The following is an 11247-nucleotide window of genomic DNA, read 5'->3' as shown; positions in this document are numbered from 1 at the left end:
CAGGTGATTCGGATGTTGACCTCCAACCCGCTTTGTCCCCAGCGTGGAAAGGAGACAGTGTGGAGGCTATGCCCCGTGCCAGACCTCTCCCTTCACAGCACTGCGTAACGCCCCAGGATCTCACATAGATTCTTCCCGAGCTGAGCAGAAATCGGGGATGAATGTTGACAGCAGGAAGGAGAGCAGTGGTCCGAGTTGGGGTATAAATAGTTCTGGCTCCACACACGATTGTGTTTCTGCTTTTGCTCTTAGGATCAAGCCAAAAAACAGATTCCCGATAGCCTGCAAGGGGAGCGCAGCTGGGTTGAAAGCATGAATGTGGGAGAAAAAAAAGCCAGGTGAGGGAGATACCTCAATGAAAAGGCTGTTACCCAGCAGCAATGTCAGAGAAAAGCCTGTGGAAAGGCTTTGCTGCTCCAGCCACGACTTGTGCACTCCGTGAGGAGGATGCAGTAAGTCTGTGATGCAGTAAGTCTGAGAAGGAGCTCGTATTATTTGTGCCAAATCCATCTTTTGGTGGTAGGGCTTCCACAAAGTATCTCTGGTTTTCCCCTTTTCTTCCCCGTTTTGTTTTTATCTTCATACTGGTGAAACCAGGAGGACAAACAAGAGAAAGTTCCTGTAAACTGTGGTAGATGTTGGCACTAATCTGTTATATTTGTCCTCTACTCAACATCCTTGCGTTGTGTAACACAGGATATTGCATTTTTTCCCCTTTTTATTGCTTCTATCTTTAGAAGCAGCAAAGAATCATGTTTCACATTGATAATTCGGGTTTTGCTCATTTGGTTTCATTTCTTACATCATGAAGGATTTGCCTGAGTCTGCATCTTCTGCAGACAAAAAGGGGCAGCTGTGGGAACTAACAGGGAACCACTGGGAGAAGCCAGCTCACCGCTCAGGCAGAACCGTTCTCCTGAATATTGAACGTCCTTCAGTGGGCTGTAAGAATCCAGATGATGGAAAATAACGCCATGCTGTGGGCAGGGCTAAACGTTGGCCAAAGGCTGGTGGTGTATCTGTGTTGAAAGAGCCCTGGAGATACCCAGCTCCGTGGGCAGTGACAGTGTCTGGAGAACGCAGTATTGTGTCAGCACGAAAAACCTTCTCGTCGCTGATCAGCCTTATGGGTAGGAAAAGGGTGTTAAAGCAAGAGTGACATTATGGAGTCAGGTATTACAGCAGAAAAGAACCTTTTCTCTGGCTAATCTTCGCTATGGCAAAATACAGTGGCCCGGCTAAATCTGCTTTGTGCGTTGGCACTGCGGGTTTTTAAAGATGGTCTAAGGCAGCTGCAGCAAATTGTATCCACACAGATAAGATGGAACAAATAAGTAAGTGCAGAAAATCTGGCTGGATTTATCTTCAAAGCATTTTCAAGCAGCTAATTGAAAATTATCCAAGCCACCTTCCTGATTTCTTGCATTAATTTGACAGCAAATGGGAAGCGCTTGGAAAACATACAAAGGCTTTGTGAGTGCTAAGCTTTACTATTTGGAATTTGTTTAATTATAAATGTGTCCTTGCTCATGTGATAATTTAAAGCCAGTTTCTACTTTTCCATGCTTCAGACACCAGTGGGACTAATCATGTAAAAACACATCTCCGACGTGAGGGGTGGGCCACGGTATTCGTGTCGCCCTCCACTCTTAGAGCCCTCATCCCCTGCTCCTCAGCTGTCCCTGCAGTGCTGAGGGTGAGCACAGCACTGGGTGTGTGGTCAGCTGGCTGCACTTTAGGGGTGTTTCACGTTCCCGAAACGTTTCCGGGTGTGCAGGACGATGCCATTCCTGTCGGAATTGCTTACGAAAGGCTCCAGGCTGGTCCCGATGCTGCTCCTGGCAATAGCAGCATCCCCTGTATTGCTGAACCAGAGGGATGCTTTTTAAAAGCACTATAAAAGGTGTGAGGTTCCCACTCTGTGTGAGCTGGGTAAAGTTCTTCAGCTGCCAGGAAAATAATTCAGTGTGGAGGTGAACAACCCCATCATCCTGGACTTGCTTTTATCTCCTTTTAACTGAAGCAGCGCCCTGAGGACAAGCCCCATTCACAGGACTGGGACATGGATTTATCTCACTTCTGGGAGGCTTCTCTGTAGCTAAACCAGCGAGTGGATTACACTTGATCCATATGGTGTTTATCAGCCACAACAGCAGTAATACTGATAATCCTCGAAAGCCAAGCTATCCGAGGAAAAGTCAGGATGCGTTACCAAGGCAAGTTAAATGTACAAACCCAGAAGAATTTGTCCCTTTCTGGAGTAACATGAGCTGGGTACTTGGACGTGGACTTTCCCGAAGTTCAAGTACCATGTAGCAAGGTCAAGCGCACTCAAGGAGAATAACTGAGACCGCCCAGTGCCTCCGTCAAGCATCGCCTGGGGCTGCCCCTCCCTGGTGCATTTTCTGATAATTTTTTAATCCCCCCCTTCCTTAGCAAATATCTCCATGTATGCCTTAGAATTGAAAAAATGATTAAGTCTGCTCATAAACCATAAACTGTGCTCAGCTCTGGAAAACAGGACTTATGGATAGATGTTATTTGCCACAATAATACCCTATAAAAGTTGAAAACCATAGAGTGAAAGGGAAGATTAACTATTATTGGGCATGCTTCAGCAAATGGGATTATTTTGTGTGTCAGTTATGAGTTAATTTGTAACATTAATCTAACTGCAGTCCTCGCCAGAGACACAAAATGTTTTTAATTGGTCCTGTGACTTTTTAAATGATCACCTGATGAAAAGCTTGTAAGTTTTACTATTGATTTAATGCTAAATATTAGTAGGAGGGAGCCTTGACAGACTTCCCCACGAAATACAAATCATATGCTTTCACTGCCTCGCTACTTTTGTTGTGTTGATGTGGTTAATGTTGGCAGTCTGGAACCAGCTGTACGGCTGAAAAAAATGGAGTTAAAATCTTGCAGCAAAATGAGTTGCGAGATAATAGTATTTGGACTGATTCAGTGTAAGCAAGAAATCACCAGCTGAGTCATTAAAACCAGAGATGAATGAGAAGCAATAAACGGATGGCTTGGATGAATACGAATGATTAGGAAGTGCGTGAATTTGGTTGAGTTTTTTTCCCTAAAGATGGTGTTTTGTCCTCTAAAGTGGCATATGGCTCCTAGGAAAGCTAATATTCCCAGTGAATGTGTCACTGCCAGTTTATAAATACTTGAAGGGATGAAAAGCAGCTCGGTGGGCAGCACCGAGCAGGAACGGGCGTCCTGCCCACAGCACCTGGCTACAAGACATTAGCCCAGCTCCATCGGGAGATGGCCACGACGTGGGCTTTGGGGGCAGAGAAGGCTTCTGTGTGTGAGCCAACATCTGCTGCTTGGAGGAAAGGCTGCGTGCTTCCTTGGCAAGGTTGCCCCCTGTGTTTAATGTTAAGTAGGACTAAGGGTAACCGAAATTGGAGGGGTGGGTGATGTGGTCACCTGGGTCCCATGGCCCAGACTCCTGCTACTTCAAGGAAAAGAAAATTTAAATTAAAAGCTGTATTCTCTTTCCTGACTCATGACCTATCAATATATCATGAAGTATCAAAGGAAATGATACCCCAGCGCTGGTAAAGAGGCAGTAGGAGCGTTTCCTCCAGGGCGAAGATGTGCCAGTTTGGGAGCTCTTGGCTCCTGGTGGCATCAGCTAACTGACAGAGATGGGCTCTTTCTGTCTACTGAGATCAGTGATAGCAAAACCAGTCCCCAGGCAAGCAACCTTCCTTACATGTGCAGACAAATGTAACGCCAGACTTACGCTGGATATAGGAAACGTGCGGCTGAAGTCAAGTGGCTGCTGTGCAGGAGACACGTTTGACTTACGCTGGGGTAAGGTGAACGGTTCCACCCCTTAGAGCCTGATCCAGTACCTAATCATCACTGACTTTAATAGAACTATTACGTATTGTTTCCACTACTGCATCCAAAGGTGGGAAAACAGATTTAGAGCTGTACGAGTCATGAGAACATTGGAGGGATGAAAAAGTGAAAAAATACAGCTTTGCATCCATGGCATTATTGGATTACCTGGAGGAGTCTGGACCTGAACAGCGGTGCCCTTCTGGCTGCCAAGCTCACCCTGTGCTGCGCCATCATCAAATTCCTGCTACAACCTGAACTCTGAACTAGTCTGGGCACTCCATTCCCCAGTCAGGGTAATCAACATAGAATTATTTGCCAACAAAAGGGTCATCTCATTTGTTGAATTTACCTTAAGGACCAGAACGTCCAGCACTGCTGACCTGGACGGTGAATGTTGGCTTGCAGATGTGGTCTGTCCTCTGCCCTTCTGGAGTGGGAGCAGGACCTTGATGCTGCTCTGAGCATCACATTCTGCCAAGTCCTCCTGCTCTGGTGCCTGCAAGAACTGCTGGTACAGGGAAGCACATCACTGCTTGTGCACACCAAGCAAACGTCAATAAGTTCTTTCAGCAACACACATCAGTATTAATTTCTTCAGCAAAGGCTGCAATGTTCCCAGGTTACAGTGATCTGAACATGAATCGTTTTATTGGGGAAGCAACGCCCTTCTTTCCCGTTCCCTGCTGACGAGGCCGATCGCCATCTCCAGAGGAATATTTTTACAGGAATCTCTCAAACAGTGGCAAAAAATGTTGGGAAATACATGGTGCTTGGAAAGTGCTCTCTGGTAGAACGGTTCTTGCCTGGCATTTGTTGTGTATTGAAGACCCGTATTCAAGGGAGAACCGCAATGTTTGCATCATTTATAGTTCAGCCAAGGCATTTAAGAAGAAATGCTCTTGGTTGCTGGCTTGTTCAGGTGCTGCCGTGCACAGGAACGGGTTGAAAGAAGGCAGCCTGCATCGGTAATCAGGTTAGTCAGCTGCCTCTGCCCTCCAGCTCGCTCCGACATGGCATGTAGTCTAATTAGTAATAGAAAGGATTTTACTGAATAGTTGTAAACAGATCTGAGGGCTTGGAATAAAATCAATCTGACTGTGGAAACTTTTCAGGATAATTATAAACTGTTATTGGCAGAGTGTGAAAGAGAGACCAAAGGACTTTTAACAGTGGGGAAACTTGTAGCTGTGCACGCCGTCCTCTGCAGGAGCAGGGAGAGGGATGGGGTCGTTTTGAGAGGAGGGATAAGGGGCTTCAGCTGGTGGGGAGACTGCCTTGAGAGGGGCTTTTTTTTTTAAAAGCTCTTAAGTGTTTTGATCTTTTTTGTAATGTTGATGGTGCCCCAATACCCGAGGTACCAACACATCCCACGATGGAGGGCATCCAGATGAACTGCACAGTGAAATGCTAATTCTTTAAAAGAAACAAACACAAAAATAAACAGTATTTTAAGGTTTTGAGCATGGTTTTATATAAAGGCGTGTGTAAAACTTCTCTCTTCTCAGATCAGAATGGTCTTGGCTCAGACCTTCACCATCTCCCTGCTGATGTAAGTGCCAAAACTTGCATCTACTGGATAGGCAGGACCTCGCTGCCCCGTGAAGCTGCCCTGGCCACCAGCCCCACCTCAACCTGCTGCTCCACTCCGTGTTCCTGTTCATGGCAATGCCCCAGAATTCGACTGGAGAAAATGGCTTTTGTTTCACTCAGACGCTCGACTTCTCCCGTCCGTCTCCTCCTCCTGGCGAGGCTGGCCAGACCTTCGACACCCCGAGTGGCCGGGGGGTCTGTGGCACCCCCCTGAGCAATGGCATGATGTCCTCTGGCGTGCCCAGCCCCTCAGACTCATGCGCCAAGCCCCTCTGCTCCACCACCCCAGGAGAGGAGGAGACCCGGTTCAGTGAAGGGATTAAATACGTGTCGGCCGACGGGGAGGAACTGGCGTGTGGCTGGGGGGGTTTCACCCCTGGGTGCTTACAGCTTTTTAACACATCCAAGGGCGTCTTGTTCTTCCTCTGTGTGGCCTCCTTCCTGCAAGGCATGACAGTGAATGGCTTCATCAACACGGTCATCACCTCCATCGAGCGACGCTTCGACCTCCGCAGCTACCAGAGCGGGCTGATCGCCAGCTCCTACGACATCGCGGCGTGCATCTGCTTGACCTTCGTCAGCTATTTTGGGGGGAACGGCCACAAACCGCGATGGCTAGGCTGGGGCGTGCTGGTCATGGGCTTGGGCTCCCTGCTCTTCTCCTTGCCCCACTTCACCACGGGACGGTACGAGGCGCATTCAGCAGAGGAGGTCGGCGTCTGTGGGAGGAACCAAAGCCTGCCCTGTGCCCAGGCTGCCTCCAGCCTCTCCAGCTACCGGTTCGTCTTCATGCTGGGGCAGTTCCTGCATGGAATGGGAGCCACGCCACTCTACACGCTTGGCGTCACCTATTTAGATGAAAACGTCAAGACTAACTACTCCCCTGTGTACATTGGTGAGTCAAGCTGGACGGGAAGCTCGGACCCACGGGCTGGGTGTTGGGAGGGAGAGCCGGTCCATCTGCCTTGGCACCAAACAGGCTGCCTTGAGCAGTTTCATGAGCAGTGCTCGCTGTCTTTTGTTCCTGATAACGGGCGAGGTGGTAATCGGAGAGGAGTGGCAGCTGTAGGGGAGCTTTTGATTATTTACAGACAGGAACTGTAAGTGCAGCTGGGCATTTGCACTCCTGCAGCTCATGCCCTGCAGATCAGGAGGTGCCTCCTGCTCCCGGCATGAGGCCAGCTGGGGAGAGCCCTCCAGCGTGCCCCAGCGCGTGCAAGGCATTAGCAGCTCTGGTAAAGAGCCATGAGGCTGTACCCTGTCCGTGCAAGGCGACAGCACCCCTTCAGTGCCACAGCACAGCAGAGACGGTCGCTGGGTGCTGCTGGTGCAAAGTCCAGCCAAGAGCAGAGGCTCAGCTCACTCCTTTCATCCCTTAGCAGCTGCCAAATACTTACAATCCTATTTGGTGAAACTGCTAAAAGGGGCGACCTTTCAGCAATGTCCGAATTTAGCAGTCTGCCCCTAGTGTGGTATCAGAAGGCTGTGCAGGGAGAGGAGGAGGTCACAGGGGGACCATCAGTAAGTTCAGAGAGTCATAGAATACCGGCTTGGAAAGGACCTCAAAGATCATCCAGTCCAACCTTTCTTCGCAAAAAAATTGATGATCTTTCCACAGCAGCAAATCAAAATAAGTGCCAGTAGTGCTGTATGGTCAGTGGGGTGACAACACCACCGCTCCTTGCGCCAGCGGTCAGGATGCAGCAGCGGGTCAGCTACAACCCTGCTAAATCTGGTTTCCACTGAACCACTCTTGCCTGCCCTATGCTATAAAAATGCCCAGGTTGGATGCAAAAGTTTCCTTGGGACATAAGTGTGAGATGAAAAAAATATCTGGCTTGGTTTCTCTGAGCCTCCAGATCTGGGAGGGAAGTGGGCTGCCGCAGTGGGGCGGGGGATGCTGGGCATCAGCAGCACTCTGCATCCCTGCCTGAAACGCTGCTGTTTTCTAACTGGGCTTGTTTTCCCTTTCAGCCGTTTTCTACACTGCTGCAATCCTTGGGCCTGCAGCGGGTTATCTGGTAGGAGGAATGTTTCTAAATATTTATACTGAAATTGGCAGAGAGTAAGTCGCTAAAAAATAATCTTGTTCCTTTTCCTTTATGCTATATGTTTCCTTTGGGGTAAAAAAATATTTATAATAATAATAATCTGGAGGAATGACCTGGTGGCTGGCTGGAGACGTGCCCCTGGTGTTCAGTGGTGTTTCTGCGGGGGGTGGAGCGAGGCTGGAAGGGTGGTTTGCATTTGTGCTGTTGCTGGAAGAAAATTGCTGACAAACCTGTCAGCTTAAATCCTTCCTCACGCTGCATTGCCTGCACCAACGAGGCTACGAGCAGCAGGTGAATTTTTTGAATGAGTTCCCCAATAAGGCAACCAGCAGTGCTGCTGCTCGGGCTCTGGTCAGCCAGCTAGGATATTTAGTCCCTCCTTGCTTTTTAGTATTTGTGATTTATTCTTCTCTCCTTACAGGCTCTTCGGCAGATGAATGGGTTAAAAAGGGGGAGTGGGATTCCAGGGGATGGAATGGGTTGTTTTCACCAGTTTTCTTGCAAAGGGCGGCTCTAGGGTGGAATGGGGATTGTAGCAACCCCCAAAGTGCAGAAGAAATGGGGATTTTTGAATGTGTGACACAGAGATTAAAGGAGAATTAAACAGTGTCACTTCCTGGGCTCGTGCAGTGTGTGCTCTCCAGTAAGGCAGGCAGTGCTGTGGTGTGGCAGGAGGAGGTGGACTTGGCATCCCAGCAGATCACCATGGGAGAGGCCAGAGCTCAGTCTTCGCTGACATCCCTCTGTGACCCCCAGCCCCTCCCAGCCTCAGCAAGAGGCACACCGAGCTGTCACGCTCCTTTTCAAACCTCCACCTCTCTCCCTTGTGTCCTTTTGGCTTTGTTTCTTACAGTACCGACATCACCCCAGAGAACACGCTGTGGGTGGGGGCATGGTGGATCGGCTTCCTCGGGGCTGGAGCAGCCTCCCTCCTCATCTCCATCCCCATCCTGGGCTACCCCCCACGCCTCCCAGGTACGCAGCTCGAGGGAACCGGGACTGGGACTGCATGGTGCTCACACTCACCTGGGGGCTTGCAGCCTTACACACGTGTGTAGGGGGCACATAGGGGTGGAGGGAGAGCTTCCAGTGTTTAAATTGTGATTTCTACATTGATTTCATCCCCGTGATTTTCCAGCTGCCTGTTTCTCTGCTCCTCCCTGGCAGCTGTTGTCAGAGGGAGGGTGTCACATTGCATTTTGCTCCTGCAAATCCACCGTTTCAGTAGCATCTGCATCCCATGTCTCACATGCTCCTTGCTCCTGTTTGCCTCTCGTTTTCAGGATCCCAGCGCTATATCGTTATGAGGGTGTCAGAGGCTCATCAGCTAAAGGATGGGAGTCACAAAAAAGCATCGGATCCAGACTTTGGGAAAACAGTTAAAGATCTGCCTCGGTGAGAAAACTGTCCCACACTTGAGGTTCAGGGAACCCTCCCCAGAAACGAGAGCAATGGCCCCAGACTGGGTTGCTGCAAAGGCAACTAAAAGGTTTTACCCATCTCCAAACATAGCGATGGATGATGCTTCCTCACAGAGGAGGGTGCAAAGCGCCTGGTCCCCTCACCGGCTGGGGACTCTCGGCAAATGGGCTGAGCTGGAAATTGTGCTGGGGATCACGTGGGAGAGCAGGGGACCAGTGGCTGGTCCTGTTGGTGGTTTTCAGAAGCTCCTGTCCCTGGTGTGAAGGTCCACCTGCGGGCATATGTAACATGCTGAGTTTCACCATGAGTGGATTGCTGCCAGCCTTTAGGAGATGGGAGAGGCACAGGCTTTGCCATCTCATCCTCTCTCCTCAGCAGCTTTATTTCCCCCTGTCTGCTTGTGTCTGGCCTCATCTGGCCCAGCTGGGTGTTGTCCAACCTCTCCTTTCCATCCCTTCAGGTCTTTTCTTCCTTTCCTCTCTTTTGGCAGGTGTTAGAGCTCTGTTTTGTCCTTCTAATGAGAAAAGAGAGGACACAAACCCGCTGGCTCTTACAGCTCTGTTCCAAATCCAGGGAACAAGATATCCTGCACTGTAGCTTTCAGTTCCCGTACCCTTGTATTCTTAGTTGCCTTTTTTTTCCCCTTTGCCTTTGCATCTTCCTGCCGTCTTTTATGTGTTACTACTTCTTATCTCCCCTGCAAAGCAGTGACACAGCAGTGTGCTTAGTCACGGGCTGCTGCTTGGCGCCGTGGTGTGGGCGAGCACGCTTGTGCCAGAGGAGGTTTGGTAGGAAACAGATTAAAGGGATCCTGGGTGGGAACAAGCGAGTGACAAGAATAAAATGTGGTCTTTTAACCCGGAAACATTTGCTAAGCATCTTTGAAATCTTTTACAATTTTTTTTGCATGTGTGTGTTGAGTTGTATTTAAATGGAGGTCGGGGTAGAGTTGCTGCTTTATTTACAGTGCAAGCTGCGGGTGTTGCAGAGGTATCTGGGGATCAATTCCTTTCGGAGCGTGCCGTCAACGAGGGGCTTTTTGTGTTCTGTATTTCTCCCAGGACTGTTCTTAGGAAGGATTTTGCAGCCATGTGTGACGGCTGCCCCGTGCAAATGCAAACATTCCATGTTGCCAAACCCCGTGCTGCTGCCAGCCGTTCCTTCTGAGCTGTAGTGGTGGTGTTTGCCTCTGTGCAGGCAGAGCAGGGTTAAAGCAGGTGCTCAGTACCCGGGTTTTCAGCAGCAGTTGCTCTGTGTCGTGTCAACGCAACGACTCGTATTAGTCTGAAATTCTTGGAGGCTTCGTCAGAAGTTTACCAGGGGTTAAGGCAGTTTTATGATGAATATTACATTGAGCAGATTTCAATGCCGTTATTAAATGGCATTCTTGACTGGGTGCCATTTTCCGAGGTCACGGCTTATTCTCCGCACGGAAATTAAATTCAAAACCTGCATTTAAATAATGATAAGGTTATGACTAAAACCAACACAGGCAGGGTAGCAGAGAGGAATAAATCCAGTGGTTGATGCTTTTCTTGCTTATCAGGAGCAAAGCTCCCAGCATTTCATGGTGGAGGCTGTCTGATGGCAGGTACAGAGGCAGTCCTCCTCCGGGAGCATCTTCTTTCACCCCTTGTTCCTAAAGAACAAATAAGGTGGGAATTGATCAAACAAATCAGATCAGTCCAGACCTTCATGTGGTTTTCGTTTGAAAGCAAAAACCCGGCAGACTTTTGTGTTCCCTGCTTTTGATTAATGAAAGGGAAGTGCCTTAAACACTCGCTATTCTGGAAACTCGCAGTGCAGAGGAGCTCCCATCTGTGCCTGCAGCTCTTGGGAACACGTGGAACAGGCTGGAGCGCGAGGCCAGTGGACACTGTTGCTTTTGTTTTAGCGAGGGATTGGATGCTACACAATTTCTCACAGTACGGACAGTAAGAATCTCACAAAGATAAAGCAGAAATACTGATGGAACAAAATACTATTCCGTGCCATCAGGTCCTTTGTACGCGAGCGTAATGAATTGCGGTGTTCACATGCTGCCTAAGAGCAGGAGCTTACAGGAGTGCAGCCCGTACAGCTTAATCCGCTGCCCTGACGAGACTTCTGTTTTATCAGGCCTTTTCAAGCCAAGAGTTAAAACAGCGTTTTCCTTTCTCTCGTTCCATATGATTGCTCTCGTGAAATAGCCCCTGCTGTCAGTGCAGAGGTATTCAAACAGAAGGCACGTGGAGCTGTGCCAGGAGAGGAGGCTTTGTCTTAACAAGCTGCAGGACAGAGTTTGTGAGGATCACTCACCGGTCTGTCAAGCTCTCGT

The 11247-nt window shown here is 49.2% G+C and overlaps 1 protein-coding gene across 1 annotated transcript in view; it reads left to right on the top strand.

The window, feature by feature from the left end:
• The first annotated feature begins 5526 nt into the window (after positions 1–5526).
• SLCO4A1 (solute carrier organic anion transporter family, member 4A1) overlaps positions 5527–11247 on the top strand; it is a 13264-nt gene continuing 7543 nt past the window's right edge. The window contains exons 1-4 of the mRNA XM_010138127.1: positions 5527–6352; positions 7432–7522; positions 8362–8483; positions 8792–8903. Of these exons, the coding sequence (XP_010136429.1) occupies positions 5527–6352; positions 7432–7522; positions 8362–8483; positions 8792–8903 (1151 nt within the window). The remainder of the gene's footprint in view (positions 6353–7431; positions 7523–8361; positions 8484–8791; positions 8904–11247) is intronic.

The sequence above is a fragment of the Buceros rhinoceros genome, unplaced genomic scaffold, assembly GCF_000710305.1.
Source record: "Buceros rhinoceros silvestris isolate BGI_N320 unplaced genomic scaffold, ASM71030v1 scaffold21756, whole genome shotgun sequence".
NCBI lineage: Eukaryota > Metazoa > Chordata > Aves > Bucerotiformes > Bucerotidae > Buceros > Buceros rhinoceros.
Note: the sequence above shows the minus strand (reverse complement) of the source record. Positions and strands in the feature narration are given on the sequence as shown.